The sequence below is a fragment of the Pteronotus mesoamericanus genome, unplaced genomic scaffold (genome assembly GCF_021234165.1).
Source record: "Pteronotus mesoamericanus isolate MK-2021 breed Mesoamerican mustached bat unplaced genomic scaffold, CSHL_Meso_final contig_182, whole genome shotgun sequence".
Taxonomy (NCBI): domain Eukaryota; kingdom Metazoa; phylum Chordata; class Mammalia; order Chiroptera; family Mormoopidae; genus Pteronotus; species Pteronotus mesoamericanus.
In genome coordinates, this window is record NW_026555078.1 from 5,852,960 (window position 1) to 5,880,215 (window position 27,256).

At 39.4% G+C, this 27,256-nt stretch overlaps 1 protein-coding gene across 2 annotated transcripts in view; it reads left to right on the top strand.

Moving 5' to 3' along the window:
* Window positions 1-27,256, top strand: part of RPS6KA5 (ribosomal protein S6 kinase A5) — a 123,611-nt gene that overhangs the window by 38,360 nt on the left and 57,995 nt on the right. Inside the window, exon 3 of one of the 2 annotated variants that reach the window (XM_054567148.1) lies at window positions 13,216-13,434. In XM_054567148.1, coding sequence (XP_054423123.1) covers window positions 13,216-13,434 — 219 coding nt within the window. Of the gene's footprint in view, window positions 1-13,215; window positions 13,435-27,256 lie in introns of those variants that run through there. The other variant, XM_054567149.1, reaches the window with a different exon arrangement.

Here is a 27,256-nt window from a genome sequence, read left to right on the forward strand (position 1 = left end):
TCTGCAAGTTCTCTCTTTTATTTTATGCATTTTATACATACTCTGTTATAAAATAATGTGCAACCTTGGTTGAAACTTAACCTTATTGCTCTATTCTCCTGTTTTCAGAACAGTGCCTTTTTTTTTCAGTTAATTATTCAAGTCCAAATTCTTGCCTTGCTTTTAGGCTTAGCTGTGCTTTCTTCTGTCTTTTCTCCAGTTACCCTGATATTCCGCCTCCTTTCGAGTCCAGTTACTTTTCCTGCACTTCCCCTGCAGTTACGTGTACTTTCCCATCCTCTGATGCCCTGCCTTGTCTGGTTCTCTCATCTTCGTTCATGTTCCTTGTTTTCTCTGTCTGACCAAATCTTGCCCAGATTGCTCCGCTCTCTGAATTGTGGCACCGAAATGCCTTGGTAGGGAATGCAGCACTGAAGGGTTCTCAGAATTCCCCCTTCACATCTGCTATTTTTCTTCCACGGGTGTCCAACCTGTGGCCCAGGATGGCTATGAATGTGGCCCAACACAAAATCGTAAATTTATTTAAAACCTTTTTCTTTGCTCATCAGTTTTCATTGGTGTTTGTGTATTTAATGTGTGGCCCAAGACAACTCTTCTTCTTCCAATGTGGCCCAGAGATGCCAAAAGTTTGGACACCCCTGTGAATCATCCCTGTATGTTTTCCAACCCTGTTGCCCTGCACCCTGCTCACATCCATAACAGTGTGAAGTATAACGGCCTGTCAGTGTATAATTCATGCTCTTGTCTCTAGCGTTGTTCTTGAGACTGACACTCCCAAGGCCAGGAAATATCTTTGGTTCATTTTTTAGAATTATTTTGTTTCGTGATGAAATTTTGGATTATTTGTGGGAATAATGATTCTGTTTATTTCTGCTGCCTTCCTTTTGACCATTTTGCTTCCTTTGAGACATCTGTCCAAGAATAGAAGAATTCTTTAGCCATTGTGTGTATTATTATTAATTCTGAAAAGTAAGTGGAGCATGAAGGTCTCAGCTAAAAAGATTTAGTATTCTCTTTGTATTTTCTTTATTCATCTTACATAATCCCTACTGTGGAGATCATTTGTCATTATGGCAAAAAGATAAAATTTGCCATGTAACTGTAAAGGGGCAGCAGAGTTGGTTTCCCTTCCAGTTGTGCATTCACAGTTGTGAAGTACTTGGGTATCGATGATGGCTGAGAAGTCTCAGGTCCGAATCTTGACATTATCATTGCCTACTAGCATTCCTTGTGTAAATCAAATGACCCCTGTGAGTTCAAGTCCCCATTGGCATAAGTTAATAATACCTCTCTCACGGTATTGTTATAAAATTAATGAAATAATGGATATGAATTGTCAATTACTAGATAACCATCGGTTGTGAACTATACCATAAAGTTGTACCCTAAGTTAGAAAAATAAAAATTATTTAGGACTTACTCATAAGGATAGATTACTAGTTTTTTCATATAGTCACTCACTTTGTTAGCACATCTTGGAGTAATTTCAACTAAAGTTATTATAAAGTTATTAATAATAAAAATCTAACAAATGAAAAATATTTTACAAATGACATGTTGAAATTCTGTTTTCATTTCTAAGATGTTGATTTGTGAATTACCTTAAACATAACATGTCAAATGAAAATGTATTTCTTATTAGTCATCTCTTAACTATTCACATATTTTAGGTTCTTAACGACCTCTTTGTATGTTAGCATAAAGCTAACAGTCTTATGCTAAAATATACATAAAACGAGTAATAAAATATTTAGATTGCCTAACACTAGTAAATGCAATGTAAACTTCAGCTATTTATATAGCTGAAAGGGAAAGAGCCCAGTTTCTATAAGGGCTAATAGAGCCCATTACCAAGGTCTCAGATTAGCCTACTACGTAAGTGAATGTCATTTCTTAACAAACATTTTATTAGCCTAAAATATATCCAGCAATAGAGAAAGACAACTACCGAAAGGCCTCCCAAGTTTCAGGCTGGCCTCTCCCTAATGCATTCCCCGTCGGACAGCCAGAGGAATCTTTCGTAAGTGATCTTTGTCATAATGGTCCTTCTAAAGTGCATGTCACTTCTCTATTTAAAACCTTTTAGTGTGTTCCTGTTGCTCTTGGAATTCATTCTTTCACATGGATTTATCAAGAGGCAAGCACGGTTTTGGGTGCTGGGGATAGAGTAGTGAGCATTTTAAATGTATGTATTACATACAAACGTGCAAATTGAATAATGCAATACGAAGCTGGTATTTTAATGTGGAATTGTTTCCAGGCTCGTGAAACCTTGGAGTGCGTGCTGGCAGAGCGTAGACGTTCAGACTGCCTGGCCTCCAGTAATGCCCGGCAGGCAACAGCCCTTTGCCTGCCTCGGTCCCTGGTGCCCTTGTGGGAAGGCCGCTTTTTCCTTGTGTGGATTTTTCTTTTCATCTCACCAAGAGTAGGTCGTACAAGTTGTTCTGTGGCAATACTTACTTGTCTGATAGAGACCATCTGTGGGCCGCCCACCCAGACTGAAGTACAGTCTTCAAATGTTGACTCTGATAGTTCTTTACTCCTTGGTCCCAGGCTCCATGAAAATCGTCTCTGACAAGACAGCCTTTAAAGATTTTCTTTGTTCTTGACTGAAGACTTTGCAGAAACACGTTTTATTTAAGACACCATTCTAATTCTCCTGGGTAATTTGCCACTAGAGGGTGCTAGAAATTGCACTAGGCAACTTAATGACACAGCTACTTTTTGGTGATATGAGAGAGGGGAGAATAACTTTAGTTGTCATGTAAAAAGACTGTTTTAGAAAGTATGATGACTTAGTCATCATTTGTCATTTTATTCTCTTAGGTGTTTGGAAAGTATCCCTATTAAAAATAGTACTTTTAAAAGCATGTATTCATTAAATTGTCAAAATTGTCATTCAGAAAAGTTTATAATTTCACATCTGCATATACCCTACACCCTATGCTTCAGTGTAAGCCTACAGTGTTTATGGAAACCAGAGAGGTTAAATGTTTGTGATGCGTTATGCCATAATCAAAAGATTTTTCCATATGATGGTGTTGGTTGACATCGTCTCCCTAGTATAAGTGCAGCTCAGTTTATTACTGGATTGTTCGCTAGAAGCAGAGCCTGGGACTGGGATTTGGGCCCGCGTGATTTCTTGCAGGAATGCTTTCAGGAGGGAGAGGGAGGAAAGCAGCAAGAAAGGGAAGAGCCTTAGCAGCATGTGGTTTAAGCTGGGGTCTACATTCAGCCTGAATCTATGGGAAGTTTTGGAGCGAGAGTGAGGAGAGCCTTTTGTACCCGTGGCAGTCATTGGCTGCAGGCTGCTTGGGTGCCGTGGGGCAGGGAATGGTGGAGTGTAACGTCTCAGGTGAGGTTGTGGCTCCTGTCTCCCTTAGGCCTTACTCTAGAGAAGAGGACAGCGGTGCGCTATTAGCAGCTGGGGCCTGGGTGCACCAGCCTGTGAAGGTGTGACTTGGCAGGGCACCATTTGCAGATGGTCATTAACGCTGGCCATTAAGACATAACTATTTAGCTAGGCAGACAGTTTGTTTGTTGAGGTATAAACACAGAATGAGTTATGAATGTGCTTCTCAGTCATCCGTATTTCCTTGTTTTCTTGTATTTTCTTTTAGCAAGGTCTTCTGGTGATCACACCCATGGGTAGTCATTTCCAAGTCTAGACCTCACAGGGCATGGTTTCCTCTGCAGCCTTTTTTCCTTTCCTGCTGGACCTGAATCTGTAGTTTCCAAATCATTTGGGACCTGGGTTAAGGAATGGCCTGTGGTTTACATGGGTTATTCAAATGGAGATAGTGAGACATTGGCCACAGCTACATATGTAAATGCAGACAATTACGAGCTGGGTTCATAGATGTGGTGTTCTAGTGCTTTCTCTGAAACTTAAAAAATGCTTATCTAGAAGACTATTATGCAATCAGTCTTTAATTATTCAGACTAATGCAGTGTGCATAAGTGGAATCTATAAACAGTTAAACCTGTAACAATTTTTTATTTTCACCCTTCTTACATATTAAATCCTTTTATAGAAGCTGTCACCATTCACAAGAAAATGTACTGACTTGTGGTCCTGATTGAGCTGTACAACTGTTTTTGACCATTAAAGCAAGGCAGCAAATGAGTCAAATGGCTCTTGGTTAATTTAAAAACTAAAATTGCATTAAATCTAGAATGCTGACACTTCTATTATATCTTTTCCAGATCTTCATTATTATATGTCTTCTAGAGAGGATATATTTATGTGTAAAGCAAATGGCCTACATCGGTCTCTTTCACAAAAATTACTTTCGATGTCATGTTATTATGTCTCTTTGTTTAGTTTTACCATCTTTTATTTAATCAAGCATGTTTTGGGTTCCTGTCTTTTCCTTATGTGTTAGAAGATAATTCTGTTTTAATTAGTCTATTTTTATTAATCTTAGCAATTTTGTTTTTATGATTTTACATATCCTGGCAAAAAGTGTCTAGCAAAAATTATTTTAAATGGCTGAAATTCTCCTTTTTTGCTTTAAAATTATGTTGAAATACTTAGTTTAATAGGTATTTTTTAATATTTGGGATTTAGTTTGTAATTAAGTTATATGTTAGGTAAAAGAATTTAGGAATTAGTGCTTCTGTTTGATAAATATGTAAAGCCAAGTATATTATGTGTTAAATGTGTTCTGAAATTTACCCATTTTCAAAGAGATTTAAGGGCATTTTCAAATATAGGGAATAAAAAGTAAAAAAAAAAAAAAAAAGAAGAAGAAGAAGAAAAGAGAACAAAAGCCAAAAGAAGGAAAGTGAAATAGGAATGGTAGTCACCTGGAATGAGATAGTCATTATAACTGAGTCTTAAATTTAAAAGGTAAGAAGTAGTGGGAATAAAGGGAAAAGTCTTTGGTCTACATAACTGATTTGTTTTTTAAAGGAAAGGCATATAAATTCCTGTAGAACAGTGGCTTTCATGCTTTCTTGACTATTCCCCATAGGTTGAAATAGGCACATTTTTATATTGCAACTTAGTGTGTGTATTTATGTATGTGAATAAACATACAGATACAGACTTTTTTCTACTAACATTTACATGGTGTTGATTATCTCCCAGGCCTTACTATAGATGCTTATATTAATTTCTTTAATCCCCAAAACATATGATGTAGGAATTATTACTGTCCCTAGTGAGGAAATTGAGACAGTCACGTTAACTGGTTTGCCCAAGGTCACACTGTTTCTAAATAGCACATCTAGGATTCAAACCCAGGCAGGCTGGCACCAGTCTGTTTTTAGCCAGTGCTCTGTACCACCCTCCCATGTGCTTTTATTCCCTCCCATGTACTCAGATTTGTTTACATTCACATGTACATACACATGTGTATATGTATAAGAAGGCAACACTCCAAGAAGTCGCATGAAGCATTTTTAGTATGTTTGGTCTTATTTTAGTTTTTTAAAATGTTGGTTTGACCCATTAAATTAATACCATCATCCACCAATGGGTCATGGCTCACAGTTTGAAAAAACTGGTCTACAGAGACTTTAACAAGCACTGAAATTATCAAATGGCTCCTCTGTCTTAGACATTAAGTAATATGAGAATAGCATTTTTGACAAAAGATTCAGAGGTGGTCTTGAAAAAACAAATTTTACTTTATGTCATCTCTTTAAAAAGTGACACACAGATTAAATTTACTGAAGGCTCTTTCTGAGTGAAGTCTTTCTTAGCTACCACTGTGGTCCAAGTGAGGCGCTCCCTGTCAGTGGGCCTTAACACAGGACGGGTCGTGGAGGGTCACTGGAGTGGACAGTGCCGTTCCTGAGGTCCGATTAATCCAATGTTTCAGACGAGTCTTTAGAAGTTCCAGATTATGGTCAGTTTCACCATTGAACTCTGTGTATTGATCGTGTGGCAGTAAAACTGAAATGAAGCTGCTTCTCGGAGAGTCCTTTCTGCGATGGTGGTTTTACCAGCTCTTGATGTATGCTGTTCCCAGCATTACTTTACCATGGACATTCAGCTGGCCTGTTAATAAGAATACCGGTTTCCAAGGGCAGGACGGTGAAACTGGGAGTTCCAGAGGTGTATTTCTTGTTTGGTTTCATCTCTGACACTGATATCTGGAGGGCAAAGGAAGTTGTACAGGGGAAGAGGGAGAGGAAGGCAGGTGGATTGTCAGTGCCCAGGACATATCACATGTGAAGATGGATATCTTTCCCCGTATTAAATTATGTATGAGAAAGAAATGTGGCCAGGCATTATAATTAGTTCTCACATACTTGTGGCAGATGAGAAAGCAGTGGCCATTTATAGATGTCACCATGTTAAGATATTTTCCTGTTCAAGAATGGGGACAGCCAAAGTCCCTGAGTTCGCTTTCACCAGGGAATATTGCCAAGAATCAGATTTAGTACACACATTAAGGGGAATCACTTCATGAAAGCTCATTGTTCCTTCCCTGAAGGAAAGAACTGGCCGGCAGTAGCTCTGTACTGTGGACCTGCATTGCCAGTTTCTTCAGCTTCGTATGGAATTGTCAGCTAAGAAGTGGCTATTTGGCTGTATGCTTACAGAGCCATTTCTTTTGTCTTCTGCTGGTTGCTAGCTTGTTTGTTCATCTTTTTTTTTTAATGCATTCAGCACTGAGTGTCCTTGATGTGCCAGCTTTAGAGTTACTTGTCAATGATACAAAGTGAGTAAAATCAGACATAGGCCATAATTTTGTGGAATTTACAGTCCAGTGGAAGTTAGGTAATGAAGCAATCATGCAAATAAGTGAAAATTACTGTTTCTGACCGTTTCTATGACAGAGAATGCATGGTGCTATGAGAACATCAAATCAGAGACCTTGGACTAGTCTGGGAAGTCAGGGAAGGCTGGACGCTGGAAGGAGTCAGCGAAAGGAGACGGTGGGGAGATGGAGGGGTAGGGAGGAGCCAGAGAGTTTAGGTTATGTTAAGGGTTCTCTTTACGAGCAATGGGAAATTAAGTGCTTTGAGCTGGAAGGGTTACATTTTTATCAACAATTTATATGACAGCAGGAAAGGCATGTTTACCAGGTGGAGGGGGAAAGCAAGCTGGGAGGAATAACTAGTATGGTTGATGGCCAAGTCTACCTTTAACAAGGTTTCAGTTATCTGGAAGGATGAGAGGGGTGAATTCCAGCATGATGAATGTGGTCCTTTCGTTAGTGGAAACCCATGTGGCATGATTGGTACTTTAGGCTAATCAAAAAATGTTGTTTAAACTGGAGTATTATTTTTAAAGGATATATAAAAATATATGAGGTGTGTCCAGAAAGTATCCAGCCATGTACTATGAAAAATAGACATTTATTGAAGAAGATACAAGATACAGTGTACATAGGACAATGATGCCTCCGTCTTGTTCAAAGCAGGCACCTTGGGACCTCACACAATTCTCCCAACTGCAGCATGTTGTTCCTTCTGCTCTGGAAGCAGAAGCTGCGGAACGAATTTTACCATGACATGTTTCATGCCAGGGTCCTGTGTCAAAATCTCAGACACAGTAGTTTTTGAAATCTCCAGATCAGCTTCTAGGTCTCCCACTGTCAGTCACTGATCTTTGTTGACTGCAGCCCGTACACATTCAACATTCTCAGGTGTTCTGCTTGTTGCAGGCCTGCCAGAACGTGGGTCACTTTCATCAGATTCTCGACAATCTTTGAAGCATTTTGCCATGCTTTTACTGGCACTGCACTCTTTGCATCATCCCTGAAAGCCTCCTGAATCATCCAAATAGTTTCCATGGAGGAATGTTCAAGCTTAACGCAAAATGTGATGCAAATTTATTGCTCTACTTTCTCAGTCATTTTGAATGCAATGGCTACACAACACACATGCTGACTTAATTGCATCTACTGCCCCCACTGACTAGTACAGTGAAGTCATCATTGTTCACGCATGCGCATTCCAGTCCCCTCTCCTTGGCTGCCAGGTTACATCAATGTTGTGCAAATTGCTCTCATTACATTAACAATGGCTGGACTTTTTCTGGAAAGACCGTGTATGTTTTGAACATCCTACTTTTCACTTAAAATGTGTAAATACATATTCACTTGCCAGTCTTTGGATGTAGGCACAAAATTCTTTGAGAATAGGTTCTTAAACAATGGTTTATTTCACATAAACCACACTTGTAATGCATCATCTAAAATTGTTTCGGATTCTTTAAAGTGGAGTGAGAACCAGGCACATTTGAATAATCTGAGTATAAAATCCTTTTAGATTTTCATAATTTCCTCCCTAGCCTTTTATAGTTGTTTCACCCACACCTCCTTTTTCAGCAGTTCTTTTGAAGTGTCTTGCTTTTATCTAGTTCTTCCAAAGCATTCAGCCTCATTTTTCTCTTTCGCATTTACTTTACATGGTACTGTAATATTTAGTTAAATTATAGGAAGAATAACATATAACAGGCATAAACAGGTAGGGCGGTGGGCATCAGTGACCGCCAGGGAGCGGACCGCTGAACTGCATGGGGCGCGAGTGCACCGTGAGCCAGCGACAGGCGTTCCACGTGTGGCGGCGTGTGTTACAGAGGGAGTGTCAGTCAGTCCTGGGAGTCTTCTAAGTGGAAGTCACTAAGAGAGTTTCTGCCCTTTTTTTTTTCTCTCAAAAACAGTCATTCAAGTACAGTAGTTTATGCTACAAGTTCTGTATAGACCCAAACTGTGGCATGGCTTGTAGGCAATTTGTACAATGTATACAGTTTTAAGCAGCATTAATAAAACTTTGAGTGACAGGAAACAGCAATCCCATAGTGGTAAGACATTCAGATCCCAGTGAGAGCAGCATGTTCTCTCATAATGAAGGAAATAAACCAAAGTTCTAGTACAATAGTTTGTACTTTTTCCTCCAGAATAATGCACATAAATATATACAAATTTTGCATGCATCTATGACATAGTAAATTGATTGCTTTTACAGACTATAAAAATATTTCTACAAATTTTATTATTTTAATGCAAAAATTAAAGGCCACTTCCTAAAATTTGTTAATGAATTCAAATTTGACAAATAAAATGAGGAGGTTAGTTTAATTATGCTCAAAATAAATTTTAGCAAGAGGGTTGCTTTTGAATAATAGACTGCATTTTGAAAAGCAAACTGACACATACTGTAAGGAACTAGACACTTTCCCCTGACACTGTTGAGTTTACTTTACATTATTTCCTTTATCATCCAGCCATTGAGATCACTGTGAACAAGATTTATCAACATCGTTCTACGTCAGGGAGAGTAGCATTGTGGATCCACATTTCATTTTGAACGGGAGTAACCTTCGTAAGACATCTATCGATTTCCTCCAACCCAACCTACGAAAGCCTTTTTTCAGCTTTAGGAAAGATTACATAGTTGTTTCATTCCAGCTCTCTCTTCTGAATGGTTCCTTGGCTGTGAGAGCACACAGGTTTCCAGCAGAATCCAAAATGATGTCTGCAGGGCTTGGAGTTGAAAGATGCACCTCATTCATATGGCCACAGATGTCTGTCAGGCCAAGTCAGAAATTTATCCTTCTTGTCATTTATTTGTAGAATTTACTTTACCTCAGTCTCAAAATAAGTAGCACTTCTACCTCAAGTTCAGTCAAGTGCTTCAAGGCCAGTCCTCTGGAAAACCAGTGAACTCCATCCCCTCTTCTGCTGACATTTCTTGACAGATAATCTCATAGAGGCCCTGGCTCTGATGAAATTGCTAAGATGCACAGCACTTCTATGAAGATTGCTAGTAGAGTATTGGAAGCTACTGCATGTTGATATAGAAATTAGAGTCATGTTAACATATGAAGCTTAGTCTCTTCACCTAAGCAGCAAACCCAGATGTGTTGCCTAAATTCCATTTTAGGGGGCAGGAAGTACTATTTTTTATCATTTTTGGCCAAAAGAGTTTTCACCATTGATAGCCTTTGCAGTTCCTAAAAGATATTTTTGAAACAGGAATTCTTCAAGGACATCAGCACCCACAAAACAAATGAAAGCCAGGAGTTGACTGCGCTAGAAAGCAGTCATTCATTCACATAGTTGCAACTTGAAAGGAAATAATATTGCCAGCAATTCTAGCTTCAGTGGCCCCTCTTAAAACATTGGAAAACATGTAGGCGGTTGTGGAGTGGACTACACAGTTCAACAGAAGGCCTGCTTCGCTTTCGCCCTCTGTACTCATCTGCAAACCAGCTGCCCCAGGCCAGGGAGCGTGGGGCCTTCAAGGCTTCTCTGGGAGTGAATGTGTTTTCTTCCCCTTTTGCAATGCGGGAAGCAGCCTACGGGCGCTTCAGAAACAGGCTGTTCAGAGGCAGCTATGTTTTCGTTAGGCAGCCTACTCATAATTAAGATCCTGTTTGTCTGAAATATTTGTTGTTTGGAACATAAGACACTCCTTGAATTTTGTTGACATAAGCTCCTATTGGCACTTGCCATGTGTAGCTTTAGTTAATTATGGCAATTATAAGAGTGAAAACAAAAGATTTGTGAGTTTCATCATTGTTTTTTCCCCTGACATTTTCCTGATAGGTGGAAAAAATTGTATTGGCAGGAGATGTGCTCTTTAGCTCATATTATCGGAAAACTTCGGAATACCATCACATGGCGAGGAGGGTGACAGCTTGTTATTTGACCACACAGCATATAATGGGCAATAAGGATGATTTATTAGTTAACCACACGCATTGGCATTCTATGCTACCTCATTTATTTGGAGTTAAATAGAACATTTTTGAAAGTAATAGGAAAGAAATCAAAGGAAAATATTTACAGATTAACAGAGCACATCAGTGGAACCTTCTAGTGGTGAGAAGTCTCAAAGTCATTTACTTCAAGATTGGTTTAAGGAATAAGGACATTTTGTATAGATGAAATGACATAATCATGCTTCTAAATGTTTAAAACATCGTCTTAGTGAAAGCTAATATTCTTTTTTTGTAAGTGCAAAGGGTGTAGAAGGACCAACAGATGAATGTTATAAAAAGGCCTTTTTCCACTCGGTATAAGGAACGTTGTCTAATATATGGATCACCCATCAATGAAATGGGCAACTTTACAAAACTTTCTCCTCTTGAAAGTAGTTGCACTGGATCCATTCCACCCTGATAACACCCAGCCTGTGTTGTGACTTCTGCCTGTCTGGCTCCTTATTCATTTGCCTATGAGGTCATTCACTTAGGGAGGCAGCTGGAGCACAGCTGAGAGCGTGGGCTCTGCAGTTGGACTGAAAGGTCAAGTGTGACCTTGGGCGAGTGACCTAAGTCGTCTCCACTTCCGTTTCCTCATCTATGAAATGGAGGGTGCAGGAGTGAAACGAGTTAATATAGCTCTGAAGTGCCTGACAAGTACCAGGTGGTAGGTGCTAACACTTTGTGGCCACGGTCAACACCTGAGCTGAAGGGCAAACAGGAATGCTGGGAAGAAACTGAACAGTGCCTTTCAGTGACGTTGTAGAAAGATGTTGTCTGTTGGAGAGCATAGATGGATGACAGAATTTCTAAGGACCATAGCCCTCTGGAGATGGGAATTTAGGCCGGGTGCTGTGTGCATAGCGGACACAAAAGCCGCGTGCTTGTTGAGGACTTTACTTTCTCCTGAGTTTCTAAGTGGCTACTCTGTGGAAGATAAATACTTCATTAGAAGGGGTTTGTTTTATTTTTTTACCTTCATTTCAATGTTCCTGAATAGATGGACTGTTAAATTTTTTATACTTCAGGTTAATTTGCTAGGGTTGTGTCTTGTTTTTTGGTTCACTTCTGCCTTACTAAAATCTCAATCTGTAATTATTTTATTTACAATGAGATAAGATAAACATTTTGTGAGCTTTTTCTGTATTCCAGAATGTGTTCATGGTGCTGATTTTATTAAAATCCAGATTATCAACCTCTAGTATTTGTATAAGGTCATTTTTTTACTCATTTATGGTGACTGTGGTCTCTGATGTCACTATTGCATTTGAATCAGTTTTGTCACTTTTTATCCAAGCTTTGGGGTAGTTCCTTAAGTATCCTGAGCCCGTTTCCTCACCTGTAAGATGGAATTACTGAAAGTACAACCCTGGCTGTTCTGAGGGTGAAGTGAATCCATGTGTGGAATATGTTTAGCAACGAGCCTGGCATAGACAAGTCCTTAATGACATTGGTTGTCCTTCTCCTCAGAGTCCAGTCGCTCACTGACCCCTTATCTATCATGTGTCTGTACTGACTCCTTCCCCAGCACTGAACCGAATAGCATACGGGGTACCAGAGCCGCTCTTCTAAGCTCTCTTATCAGAGTGGGTGGGTCAGAACCAAAGTTGCGTGAAGCGCTGCAGAGGTGTGGGCAGAGTGCTCAAGCGCTGGTCTGGGTCAGAACCCTGACTCCAGGGTGGTCTGGTTAAAGATTTAACTTCAAAGGGGACCTGGGCTTAACCATCCTGAGAGGTGTTTGCATTTTTTAAAAGGGAAAATAATTTATTATACGTTGTAAGGATGAAATGAGGCCCTATCTGTGGCCACCCTCCCCCACCTTCTCCCACCTCTTCTTCCCCCTCCCCACTTCTCTAAACAAACGCCTATGGCTGCTCTGCCCCAGAGGCACAGTGTGCACGGGGCCCCGATTCCTCTCCCGAGTGGGGAGCACTGTGCACAGGGGTTTGCCCAGCAGAGCCCTTACTCAGGGAAGATGGGGCCTAGAGAGCTGTGAACTACCACCCAGAGATACAAAGGGGTTTCTGTCAGTATTTTAAATCTGGAAACCTCTTTTGTTTATGTAATGTCAGTTTATATCGCTTTAGACTTTTAAAATAAGTTTAGGGGGCACTTGAGGTATGTGATTAAGTGTGTATGAGATTAAGAACTGTATTTATTTGTTTACATCAACAGCAAAACCTAGAGGTTTTATCTGATGTCCAAAATTTCGTAGCTGTTCCAGAGCTGGTGTGGTTAATTGACCATAATAACATCTGGTTTCCTACAGCTAAAAATATGGAGGAGAGAATAACAGTAAGAGTGAAAGCCTACTTTTTTCAGCAGTGGTTAGATATGTAAATACCAAAGGTTAGACTGAGAAACATGTTTGGCATAAAATTGAAGAAATCTATCAAAGAACTATTTGAAACAGTTCTAAGGATATTTTTCCATTCAAAGGGTGTTTGTGTGTGTGTGTGCATTGTCACTTGCAACATCCAATAAATTACCTTCCTGCTTGTGTAGTATTTTAATTCTTTTTTTTTTTTTTAATTTTTCATTTCCAGCTTATGGAAAAGTATTTCTAGTCCGTAAAATAAGTGGTCATGATGCTGGAAAGCTGTATGCCATGAAAGTTTTGAAAAAGGCGACGATAGTTCAAAAGGCCAAGACCACGGAGCACACTAGGACAGAACGACAGGTCCTGGAGCACATCCGGCAGTCACCATTTTTGGTGACACTGCACTATGCTTTCCAGACGGAAACCAAACTTCATCTCATTTTAGGTAAGTGTCATTTGTCATCAGACTTTTTTACAGAAACATTTGGGGGAGGGGGGAGTTGAGTTGTAATGCAGTCTAAGGCTAACATATTTCACATTTAGAAGACCTGAATATTTTAAGTTTCATGTTTCTCTTTGTGGTGGTATTCCCTGAATATAGCGAATTGCTCTGGATTTGGGACCACCCAGCCTGAAGAAATTTATACTTGTATTTCGCACTCCTTTATTAATCTTGAGAAACACTTGAACCATCTGCTTCCTTTCGGATGTGAGGAACTGAGTAGTGAAGCAGGCCACCACGTCTCCTTTAGGAGCTCTCCCGAGGGTTCTGGTTTGGGCTGACAAAGGGACGTCATGGAAATCCATTGGCAAAAATTAAAAAAAACAAAACAAACAAATAACAACCAGTCTTCTTAGAGATGTTTTGCTTTTCTGGTGAAAAACCTGTATATAATGGAGATACCCAGTCACCCCTTTGATTACTGCCATTTCTACCCACAGACACTTTCTGAATCTTTTCCTTTCCCAAGTAGACTTGAACCACTGTACGGGAACTTTGGAAATGTCCTCTGCGCATATTGCTAGGCTGCTTTGCAGAAAAGTTGCACTCTTTCCTGTTCCTGCCAGAAGTAAATGGCAGTACTTTTGGTATTACACTCCGCCAACCTTGAATAGGTGTTATAATTTTAACACCTATAGGTGTTAAAATCTGTTATAATTTTAGTCCCATTCTTGTGATAATTTGCATTTATGTTTTATGATCCCATGCCTGTGGTTAGATGAGATGGAATCACGCAGTGCTCTGTAAGCATTAGCTATGCTTGAGTGCCTGTAGTGTGTCAGTGTTACGCTAGGTATTATCCGTAGTTTTGCTGATGCTGCCAAAGTCTCCTCATGAGCACTGTCGAAGGTTCTGGAAGCTGCATTTCTTGACTTGACATATGTTGTTGTGTAAGCTTGAGAAGGAAGATCGAGACTTAGGTCGGACTCATATCAAAGTTTGCCAAACAGTGCTGTCTGTATTCTTTGATTATTGGTAGTACAAACAGGTTTTTAAATATATATTTGGCAATTTTATTGAATGCTCTCATTTTGGAAGTTATACTTTCATGAATGTTGCCTAAAGTTTCATTCACTTTTTGAGTCATGAAGTTATACTTCGGGCCTCATTTTGCAATGCTTACCATCGACCAGCAATCGTTAATGTTCTCTATACGTGGGCTCTAGTCTCTCCTGTCCTGTCTGAACCCCCGCTAATGTTATCTCTGCCTGTTGTCCCAGCAAGTAACTATCATGCGGCCCTTCGCTCTGCATCCTGTGTGCCTCTGTTGCGCTGTGTTATTGACTCATTTTGAAATATTTATTTCTTAGGATTTTTAGGCTGTAGATGACAGAACATTTTAATACAATGATTTCAAACATTTGTAGCAGCAAAATCCTTCCCTAAAGTGAAAATACAAGCATTCAAATGGAACACAAATAGAACTGAGCAGCTCTGCTCGAATCTAAGCTGAAGGGCACCAAGCCCTACCAGTTTATTTCTATTCCTCACCCTATTGGGATTTCCAAGAAAGCCCTAGGGAGTCCACGAAGGCTGGTTGAGAAATGCTTATCTTGTTCTCCCTTTACAATACACCAGCTCATAAAAGTTCATTGCAAGCTGAAGTGCACGCAACAGGTGCAGCACGAAGCAGGAGTGGTACGAACCCAAGCTCCTGGACTCTGTGCCGCCACAGCGTGGCGTTTCTCTCTCACCATAACTGCACTCGGGCTTTCTTTCATTGTTTATTGAAAATAATGTAGTTTGTGTAAACAGTGCTTTTAATTTAAAGATAGATAAGTGAAATGTTTTGTATCTGGTTTTAAAAAAGTAGTCCTTTTTAGTTGTTGGTTCTCCATTACTTCTGTTCTTTGTCAGTGGCTCGCGAACAAACAGATACAAAACAAAATGAAAAATCCCAGTTCTCGTGCCAGGTCGAGTAGAATGTGGACTAGACATATTTGTTCCATCATAAATGAGGCAGCGCATCCAGAGAGCAGATCCGCTATCACTTCTCCACATAGATATATTTAATTTACTTTCTTTTTTATTGAATTTATTGGAGTGACATCGTTAATAAAGTTAATTATAATTTCTCTTTGTGCATGTTTATAATTGTTACTCAGCTTTAAAGACCAAGATGTTCAGAAATCTAGAGCAGGAGTTGATTATAAGCTATTTTTGTGGTTCAGCTTTTTATTTGCCGTGCTTAGAAGACACACTAAGCCAGTTTTCCAAATACTATGCTATTTACAGTGAGATAAGATAAACATTTTGTGTGTATATGCCTAGATTTGTGTAGTTCGCTAGGGCTGCCATAACAGATGATCACAGGCAGGTGCTTTAAACAACAGAAATGTATTTTCTCACAGTTCTGGCGGCTGGGAGTCCAAGAGGATGGTGCTGCTGGGTTGGGTTCTCGTGAGGACCATAGGAAAGGATCCATTCCAGGCTTCTCTCCTCGACTTGCAGATGGCTGCCCTCTTGCTGCCTTTTCACGTGGTTGTTCCTTTGTGCATTTACACCCCTGGTGTTCCTTTTTGTGTTCCAAGTCCCTCTTATGAGGCTACCAGTCAGACTGGATTAGGGCCCAGCCTAAGGGACTTGTTTTAATAACTTAATTACCTCTTTAAAGGCCTTGCCTCTAAATATACTCACTCTGTGGTACTGGGTGTTAGAGTTTCAAGATACAAATTTGGAATGGGAGACACAAGTCAGTCCATAACTATCTTTAAAGGTTTATTGATTAACTGACTTTACTCAGTTTTCGTACTATTAGAGGTTAATAGCAAGAATTTATATACTGAACTTTTCAGAGGCCCATCTAATCTTTTTATCTGACATGTAAGGAAACTCTGTAAACGTTTTTAAAAAAATATGGTATTTAAAAAAAACTATTTTATGTCTACAAAAGCATCTGTATGCAAATATAAGACATAAAAAAGCCAAAATAAGAAAAGAAGAACCTATTTTCACTATCCAGAATTTACTTTGTTATATTTCTCTCTGTTATTAACTAGAATGTGTCCATCTAGATCTTTGTGTATATGTGTCTGCATGCATGAATGTCTTCTCAAAATGAGGTTGTCCTGTACATATATTTGTAACCAGATTTTTTTTTTCATTTCATGATGTCTACCTTTTCTGGTTAACAATTTTTCACTTCATAATACCCAGTGGTACAAGTTATTTATTGCTGGATAACAAACCTCTCTAAAATTTAGTTGCCCAAACAGTAAGTTATTTTCTCATGATTCTACGGGTTTGCCGGGCAGAACTCCACTGGTTTTGCCTGGACTCACTCAAGTGGTTAGCTGGAGAGTCGGCTGGGCTTGAAGGGCCAAGATAGTTTCCCTCTTGTGTCTGACAGTTGGTGCTGGCTGTTGGCTGGGGCACCTCTCTTTCCCCAACGTGGCCTCTCATCCTTTAGTGCAGTAATCAGCTTCTCCTTAGCGTGGCACTCTTAGGGCAGGTCATGGGGACAGCCACCAGGGCAAAGGCAGAAGCTGCAGGTCCTCCAGAGGAACTCCGGAGCCCATACATCCTCGCTCTTAACACAGAACCAGCCCAGATTGACTGGGAGGGGAAATAGATCACATTTCTTTTTACTTTTTTTTAAACATTTTTTTTTAAAAATTGAGGTATAATTGGCATACATTAATATTAGTTTCAGGTTGTATAACATAATGATTCGATATTTGAATATTTTGAAAAATAAGTCTAGTTAACATCTTTCACTGTACACAGTTACAGAATTTTGTTGTTGGTGTTATGAGAATGTTGAGGATTTACTCTCTTAGCAACTTTCAAATACACATTACAACAATATTAACCGTAGTCGCCATGTGATTACATCCCTATGACTTAATTATTTTATAACTGGTAATTTGTACCATATGACTCCTTCACCCATTTCATTCCCTCCCCTCACCCCTGGCAACCATTAGACTGTTCTCTGTATCTGTGAACTTGTTGGGGTTTTGTTTGTTTGTTTGCTTTGCTTTGTTTTTTTAGATTTCACACATAAGTGAGTCAATATGGTATTGTATTTTCTCTGTCTGACTTATTTCACTTTGCATAGTGCCCTCAACGTTCATCCATGTTGTCGCAGATGGTAAGATTGAATTTTTTTTAGTACCAAATATTATTCCCTCGTATATATGTACTACATTGTCTTTATCCATTCATTCATGAGTGGCCACTTAGGTTGTTTCTCAGCTGATCCATAGTATGCTCTTTGGTGTATATGGGTTTTACTTGTCTTTAAATTTTGCTGAAGTGTAGATCATGCAGGTGTGCAGTCATTCTTGCTGTTTTCTGAGCTGTTCTGGGAGATGTGCAGATTCAATTTTAGGTTGCTGTCATGCTCCTACTCGGATTTATGTCTCACTTGATTTTTAACCAGAATTGTTCCTTTAGGATAAAATTTACTCGATTGGCACAGGCTTCTCAAATTGATAAGATTGTTTTAGTGTTAATTTTATCTTGGCAGATGCTTATCTTTGACATTTGCCAGATGTGCAATATAGCATTTCTATCAGAACTGAGTATGTGTGATTGTTTCCTACAATATGCTTCATTTAGTTGTAATTCCCTTCCATTCATTTATATTGCTTCTGCTATTCTCTAAGTCAGGGGTCAGCAGCAGCGGACTAGATTTGGACTTTGGTCTATAATTTGTTGACCCTTCCTATAAACTCATCTGTTGGAAGTCACATTTAAAAAAATTATATATTACTAATGTTTTTTTATTTATTAATTTTAATAATTTATGTCCATTTTATGCTCTGTTTTAATTTATGTTTAACGGTATCATAGACCTTTGATGGATTTTTTCCTTTATATATTTTTAGCCTTTCCAGATTTTCCAACATGGAAACCAGACCTCCTTTTATAACTTTTCTGTACCTCTGCAAGGTTACATAAGAAACATAAAAATATTTTCACCTCTTCTATTTTCTTTAAAATTGTATTCATTTCAACTAACAATGAGAAGGAATTCCATGTGAGAAAAAGTCTATAAAAAACAATTTTTGTGTGTGTTTGTGTTCTCTGATCTCTGTTAGCAGTAGTTTTGTCAAAACACCAGCTGATCTATGACTATTTAAACTGTCAGATTAATCAGTAGAATTTATTAGACAGTAAAGAAGCAAATTACAAAGGTTATTTATAAAGGTGATTCTAAGCAGCGTTCTCAGTAATGAATGCCACCCCAGCCTTATTGACAGTTGTCTCATCATGAGTCATCTTTTCAGGAAGTTGAAAAGTACTTAAAATATTAAAGTTTCACTTTTGAATATTAATCCTTCCCCAGAATTGCAAGGGCAATGATACTTGCTGAGACAGCAACAGAATGGTTCATGATCCATTGCGGTCTGTTGCATGTAGCAAAAGAGACAGCAACTGAGAAGCATCTTTGCTTTGAATTGAATATGACTAATTTACAACACTGATAAATTGATGTCTTAGTCAGAAGTTTATAATGATTTTGATAAGGTGGAAGGCATTTGCATGAGGTGCTATTAGAATGTTGAACTAAAACCAAACGGAGAAGTGAGACAACTTTGGCATGACATTAAAAAGAAATTACTTTCAGGCCTACATGGTACATTTTGTTAAGACTGTACTTTAGATACAAGACAAGAAAAAGGAGCAATCAGTAGAGATTTAGGCAGTCTGGAGGAGGAAGAGTAGGTGGAATAAGAACCAGAAAGTGTGGAAATTAATATATGTGAGGCATGTGTGAAGGAAGAGAAAAATATGTAGGAAAGAAAAATAAAAGACCACCAAGTAACTGTGCATGGTGATGTGTGGAAGGGGGTCTGAATCTGGGAGAAGTAACAGGCTTAATAATAGCTCTTTGGAAGGGGCCACCATAAGGACAAATATGAGAGAAAAAAGTTCTGTGTATGAAAATTTGAGATGCAAAGGTTAGATAACCCGAGGCCAGTCGGAGTATTACTAGAAATAAGTGGGTGTTCAGAGAACGAAAGCAGAACAGAATCTTTCCTTGAAATCGGGTGGTGTAGGACTTAGCCCTTCTTTCCGTCACTCAACTCCGCTGCGTCCTCTCCTGGTAGCTGACTTCCGGGAGGCTGCACAGACAAGACAGAGCCTTGAAACGACGACCAGCTCTTTCCATGGTTATCCTTTTCCATCCTCAGTGGGCAATAGTGCTGGGTAGGTTGTTTCTGTAGTTTTCAGTAATCCTCGAGGGTTTATCCAACTCATTATCTCCCGTGGATTTCAGTTTCTCCATCTGTTAGTAGAAGCACATAAACTACGAACAGTGGAGAGGTTTCTGGTTCAACATTAATTAAGTCAGACACGCAGAGGTCTCCAGCAGATGAAAGGGCCCTCTATCAACCAACAACGTATGTTCGTTCTCAACAAAGTGGATTTGTTCCACATTTTTAATGCGCTAATATCATGGCTTTTCAATAGTGATGTTAGGGAAAATTGAGAAAATTGTTAGAAATACTTACAAGTGATTTTGAACAACTAATTTTTTGTGAAGTGTAAATTAATAAATAACATATTCAGAAAGTAATTTTAATTGAGAGCATTTGCTGTTTACCCTAATGTTAATCCCCAAAGATATATTTTTTATAGTTTTATTGAAACATAATTGACATAAAACATTGTATTAGTTCGAGGTATGCAGCATAATGATTTGATATACATACCTATTGTGAAATATTACCATGATAAATTTAGTTAACATCCATCACCTCACATAGTTAAAATATTTTTCTTTTGATGAGAACTTTTAAGACCTCTCTTAGCAACTTTCAAATAATATGATACAGTATTTTTAAAGATAGCCCCAGAAGGTATTGTAAGAACTATAGGGGTGATTTTGTCTTAGGGAGTTGCTAGAATCCTGAAAATTTTTTGAAGATCTTCAGATTCTCAAGGTTAATTCACTATTCTTTTCAAAAAAAAATTTACTGGTTTAAAGCCTAATTCTCTCTCCTCCAATTTCTACCCATTGTCCTATACACAGTTCAGGAATGCACACACACGTACACACGTGCGCGCGCGCACACACACACACGCACACACAGTTTACTGTTCTGAATCCAAAAGGAAATGTGGCTGAGGGTAAGTAATCCTATAACAACAAAACAAAATCTACTTGTTGGTGTTAAATATCTGTGTGAATTAAGTGTCATTGAATGAAATAAATGTAACTTACATCCCTAACATGAGAAAAGTTTGACCTAAGTTAAAGGTACATAATTCTAGTAAAATAGAGAAAAATAATCTCTTTTGTTTTTAATCTTCAACCGAGGACATTTTTCTTTGCTTTTAGAGAGAGAGGAAGTGGTGGGATTGGAGGGAAAGACGTCGATGTGAGGGTTGCCTTCTCTCACACACCCCGACCAGGGAATGAACCTATGACTTGTGTATGTGCCTTGACAGGGAATTGAACCTATGATCTTTCAGTCTATGGGACAGCCATCCAACCAATTAAGCCACACACACCTGGGCTCTTTTTTTTCTTTCCTTTTCGTCGTCTCCATCTTTTTCTTTTTCTTTTTTTATTTTTTTTAAGGAAACAATATAGAATCTGGTATTATAACAGTTTAAAATTATTTTTTAAGACATACTGTGTCATATTACTAGAATTACTAGACACTGGTGGAAATCTTGAGCATTTCTAACTTGTTACTTCCATAGAAATAATCTTCAGCCGGACCTTTGGGTGAAGCCTTTTTGTCACAGACCAGGGGCCTAGCTGAGCCAGTTTAGAAGTACAGAAGCCCTTGCAGGACTTGAAAGTGAAAGAATAAATGACACTTAACAGAGGGATGATATGTGTCTTTAAATTCTTCAAATTTATCATTTAGATTTCATGGAGGGCTCTTAGGGATATTGGCCCCTTTGATACATTCAGTAGGTGAACTGCATCAACATACAGTCAGTTCTAAAATTCAGTTTCATTATGGAACAAATATTTGCCTGCTTACTAAGTGTCAGGTTCTTGGACATAATAGCAAACAACCTGGACAAGATTCTTGTCCTCAGGGCCTTATAGTCTAAAAGCAGGAGAGGTTAAACAAATTAGTATGCAATTAAGTAATTACCCTTGAGATGAGTAGTTGGAAGAAAATGCAGAGGGTACTGACGAGAGCAGGTGTGGAAAAGACTTAAATCTGTCCTGGGTTATCAGGGAAGACCTTCTCAGAGAAGTGACACTTAAAGTGTAACTTCAGAAGAATGGAAGTTAGAGGAGCAACAGGAGGTGATAGGGAAGGACAGCCAGGCGCAGAGCTCCGCCCAGCATCTGTGGTAGCCTGAGGGCAGGAGGAGGTGTGGAGCAGTAGGAGACCGCAAGAGGGTGAGGGGGATACAGCGCAGGGTCCTGGGGCAGCGTGGCAGTGAGGTCAGACCTTGCGGAGCCTCTGTCAGATGGACTTGGACTTAAATTCCAGCTTCATCACCTCTGAAGTGTGTCATCTTGAGCAAGTCACTTGGTTACAAACATGGTCTACAAGTTACTAATGAATCTTTTAGCCTTTTCTGCATGATAAACTACCCCAAAATTAAGTGGTTTTATTATAACCACTTTGAGGAACTCAGTTTGAGCTGGACCCACAGTGGTGGTGGTTGTGCCCATCTCACTTGGCTCTGTTTGAAGTATTCTGTCCCTTGGTTTGCAGTGTGCAGCTGAAAAAGTCCGGTAGTACCAGGACTGAAAAGTATCCATTGACTTTAGCAACATGAGATTATTTCATAGCTTAGACTCTGGTGGTGTTAGGGAAGTGGAAGTTGTGCTCTAGTGTGTTAGGAAGTAAACAGAGGCTGTGATAGGCAGAATAACTGAACACCAAAGATGCCCACATCCTATTTCTTAGGATGTATAAATATGTTGTATTACATGACAAAGGAGAATTAAAGTTGCAGGTGGAATTAATATTGCTAGTCAGCTGACCTTAAAATGGGGAGATTATCCTGGATTACCTGGGTGAACACAATGTAGTCACAGTGGTCCTTAGAAGGTGAAGAAGGGGAAGGAAGAAGAGGAGAGTCAGGTGGGTGACTACTGAAGAGGTCAGAGTGATGCAGTGTGAGAAGTGACTGCACAGCCATTGCTGACTTTGAGGATGAAGGAAGGGGCTGTGAGCCAAGGAGTGCAGGCGGCCTCCTGAAGGTGGAAAAGGCAAAAAGTAGACTTTCTCTTAGAGCTTCCTGCAGCGTCCTGATTTTAGCCCAAAGACATGCATGTCATACCTCTAATCTATGGCATAAAATAATAAATTTGTGTTGTTTTAAGCCACCAGGTCTGTAGTCGCTTGTCAGAGCAGCAGTAGGAAGTGCACAGGGGGTAGGAAAGGAGAGTCAGATCAGACATATAAACCACTCTCTAAAGGAAAGGAAGCTCTCCAGACCACTTTGCCATGAGAGGAAGAAGAAAGAAAGGATGGGACACGCTGGATTTAGAAAGGATGTTTCTAAACTGTGTTTAGAAACTGGAGAGATTGTGTGTTTTTGAAATTGCACATTATTTGTGTGATTTCTGTGTTATTTTTATGCTTCTGAGAGACACAGCATCCGAGTGCTTCATCTGGCGCTCCAGCTACCGCCACATAAAAATCTTTAAAAGCAAGTTAATTGTGCTTGAATAAAAACCAGATTTCTCTTGAATGTTGCACTGAAATATCAATTATGTAAGAAAATTTCTTTAGCTTAATACTAACTAAAACTAATTAGACCCAAATAGTACTTTATAGACATATATGTTAAGCATTTCTAAGCCTTGAAATTGTACTTACTTTGAGAGAATAGCTTATGTCAGGATATCATAAAGTTGAATTTTATTTTTAAATCATTACTGTTAAACGACAATTTTTTCAATTCTATAATTGTAATTGATGTCTACAAATAATAACAGCAGCTAGTAGTCACCATGTAGTAAGTTCTTAGTGTATATCTGGCCCAGGATTAACCTTTAATAGCTCATTTAATCCTCATGACAATCTTATGTGGGAGTTGAAATTATTTCTGTTCATATTTTATAAATATAGAATATGAGCCATTCTGTGTCAAAAGAAGGTCATTTAGCAAAACACAAAAGAACAGATACAATCATTTTCATGTAACAAAAATGTTTCTTTTAGTTTAATCAAGAAACCAGTAGTCTATATAAGCGTCATAGTAAGATATTAGGTTTTATGGGTTGTAAGTAAATCTCACATAATTATAAATTGATAAGTTTGGGGGGAAGAGTCCCATTGATGAAATGTGCCTCACAGCATCTGAGAACATATCAGATTTATTTACTTGTTTCTTTGTAATTGTCATGAAGGTGGACTCTTGATGGTCCCCTTCTGTTCGTCAGTTATGAACAGAATAAGTTTTTACTTCCACTGAAAATATATCAAGTCCAACTGCTACAAACTCAGATTTTCTTTTTCTCTTCTTTCTTTCGTACCTTCAAAATGTCTGTGTCTTGGAAATACCTAGTAGATTAGTAAAAATTAAAGATAACGATGATAACAAGTTGGTGAAAACATTTTTTAAAAGGCATTCATTCGCTGTTGGTGTAAATAAATGGCTATAGGTTTTTAGAGGAAAATAGTTATTAACAAATTCGCAGCAATTTTCAAGATCTGATATGTATGTTGCAACTCAGCAATCCAGTTTTAGGAATCGGTCCTCCTAATCTATACCTGCCGAAGTAGACAAAATGTACATACAAAGGTGCTTCGTGTGGCATTATTTTCTTGCTGGTTTTATTATTGTTCTAATTATCATAAGAATGAAAATGTCAATATAAAGTAAGGTTGTCTATGGACCAGAAAATCCTAGTCTCCTATGTCCAGAGTCACAGCAGAGTTTGAGATGAAGGTGGCAATTATTTTTTATTGTAATATTTAGCTTTTGTAGTACTTGTTTGTTATCAGGCATTACTCTTGGCATTTTCTATAGTTATTTTTTTAAAAGGTTATTTTTAAAAAGGTTATTTTTTAGCCTTTTCAGGGAAGGTATGGATTATCATTTTGGTTTTACAAATGAGGTGTCCTAAGCCCAGGGACTCAAGAGAGGTACCAGGACCTCGTAGCTGGTGTTTGGAGGAACCACATGACTTCATTTCTCCACACAGCTCGTCCCATGCATATCGGCCTCTTTGGTGTATCAGGAACAGCTGATACATTAGAAAATTAGATGGTTGTGATGTTCAGTTTTTGGCCTCTTTTGATCCTTTCCAATTCTATATTGTAATTTAATTAGCTTTCTTAGCACGTGGCCATGACTGGCTCACTGCACTGCTTACAGTCTCCCATTGACTCCCATTTCACTGGAAGAGGTTGGAGTCTGACCCCCGGAGTCAGGCTTTGGAAGTGACCTGACTCCAGCCTCAGCCGTTTTCACGGGGTCTCTCACTGCTGGGCCCTGAGGCCTGTGCTCCAGCCCGCTGAGGAATCCACTCACTCTGCGAGCCTGCATTTTTCTTTCCCTGCTGTGTACTTCCATACGAGCCTGAGTTCACCTCTGGGTTTCAGCGTTTCCTAATAGACTAGTCACTTACTCTCTCTGACCCTTTGCTTTCCCATCTGCCTGGAGTTGTTTGGCTTAAATGGGATGATGAATGTGTTGCCTGTAAACAAAAAGTCCACTAGATATTCTCTGGGGGGAAAGGATTTACTGGGGGAAAAGAAAGGATTGCAGTGCCTTGTGTGTGCAGCCAGGGCAAGCCAAGGGCAAGCAGGCAGAGCAGAAGGGCGAGAAAGGGCGTTCTCTTCCTAGGGGAAGAAGTGAGGAGGGGCTGCTGTAACCGCCCAGCTCTGCCCTAACCACAGAGCTCTCCCAGGAGGGCTTCCGCCACCCACTCAGGCTGCGAGAGCTCCTCCCACAGGCCCTCCCTAGTCCTGTCTGGTTAAGGTCTCTGTCAAAAATTTTGACACATGTGAAGTGTTTAGTACCACCCCTGGCCCATGGTGACCCATAGTGGTGGCTATATTAAAATGAAGCCTAGAAAAGTACAAGATGAAACAGAAACATCTTGTGACAGGAAGTAAGAAAGTACAATAAATGAGGTGAAGGGAAAGCCCTTCCGATGGGAGAGTGCCAGCCAACACAGAGACGGAGTGGTGCGGTTAGAGGTCGCCACGGGTCGTAAAGCGGACCGGTGCTAGTTTGAAGAGGAGCAGGATATTTTCACATAGTCTCACTTCATCTCCCCACAATTTACCAGTTAATTACAAAGGGAAACATAGTAACTTTATGCTGGAGAAACCTGGCAAACACCACTGTAATGACGCCACGTTAATGACATGATGAAAATTAACACCAATACTGGAAATATTAACATCACGTGCTTCCTGCTATGTCCTAAGACAGGTACCATATTTCATTGATCTTCCTTCCCAGAATACAAAACCTGCATCTAATCATGAGACAACATTAGATAAAATCTGAAGTGGAGGTTGGTTCTCAAAATATGTCTCTTCAAAGATGTCAAGATCAAGAAAGACTGGGGGTTCCAGACTAAAGAGCTCTGATAGCCAGGGTGACATAAACTCAGTCCTTGGCTGGGAAAAAAAGTAGCTATGAAGAGCATTAATTGGGGCAATGACAAAATCTGAGTTGGGGGTAAGAATTAGATATTATTATTGTATTTTTTAGATCATAGTATTTTTATCATATTTACAGGTTTTGATATTGGTGGTTATGTTCTGGTTTTATGAAAGGTTGCTCCCTTTCTGAGGAGATGCACACTGGAGGGTTTAGGGACAGGAATGTGCTGTTGCCAACTTATTCTCAACTGGCTCAGGAAAAACATGCGCGTGTATAAAAACAATACAAACGCAAGTGAAGCAAAATATAAACAATTAGTGAATTTTCATGATGGGAATATGGAGATTTCTTGTACTGTTTTTGCAAATATTTTTTCTAAGTTTGAAATTGTATCAAGATACATTTTTTTAAAACCTAAGAATAAGGCATTGTGACCTGGGAAAAACTTCTTCAGCAGGGCCCAGGTATAATGGACAGTTCCCACCCGCTCTCCTGGGCCAATGCTGGGTTTCATGCCACTGTTCCTTATTATGTGAGCCTGTGAAACAAGATTAGAGTATAATTTTTCCAGAACAGTGTTGTTGGAGTTCATAGCTTTCTCCTGCTGACTTTGTGCAAGCCATTCCAGAATATCCAAAACTGGACGTTTGGTGAGATTTGGACTGCGGACAATTTGAGGTTCTCATCTACGGCAAGAATTCAGAGTGTAGCTCTTCCGTGTTGTCCAATTCAGACACCTCAGCCTAACAGGCAGGCGGGTGAAGGTGCGAACCTCTTAGGAAACGTTGCAGATACTCCTGGAGGCGAGGCCCAGCGCTTGAATGAGAGACCAGCCTGGGCACACTCCTCTGACACATCAGCTCGCTCTTAAATTCTGTGCCATAAGTGTGTCAGTGATCATTTTAGCCTGGCACATTCTCAAAAAAAGATCGAAGCATTTATTGTGGCCATGGAAAAAAAAACCTCAGTATAGCCGCCCCCCGCCCGCCCTGAATGTCTGCTTTTGAGTAAGTACAGTAACGTTCTGATGAGGCCGCTGAAACTTAACTGTGAAAAGTGTGGAAGATAGTGACATTGCATGGCCAAATATCTAGAATTATTGGCTCTAAGCCATTTAAATATTTGAGAGACAGGATAGTTGATCTAAGACAGTTTTTCTGACAGCAGTTAGCAAGACCAACTGCCTGATGAGGCTGCGCCAAGTGACAGTAACACCACGTGGAGAGGGGAAAGGGCCATTCTAGTGCCCAGAAAACGCCTT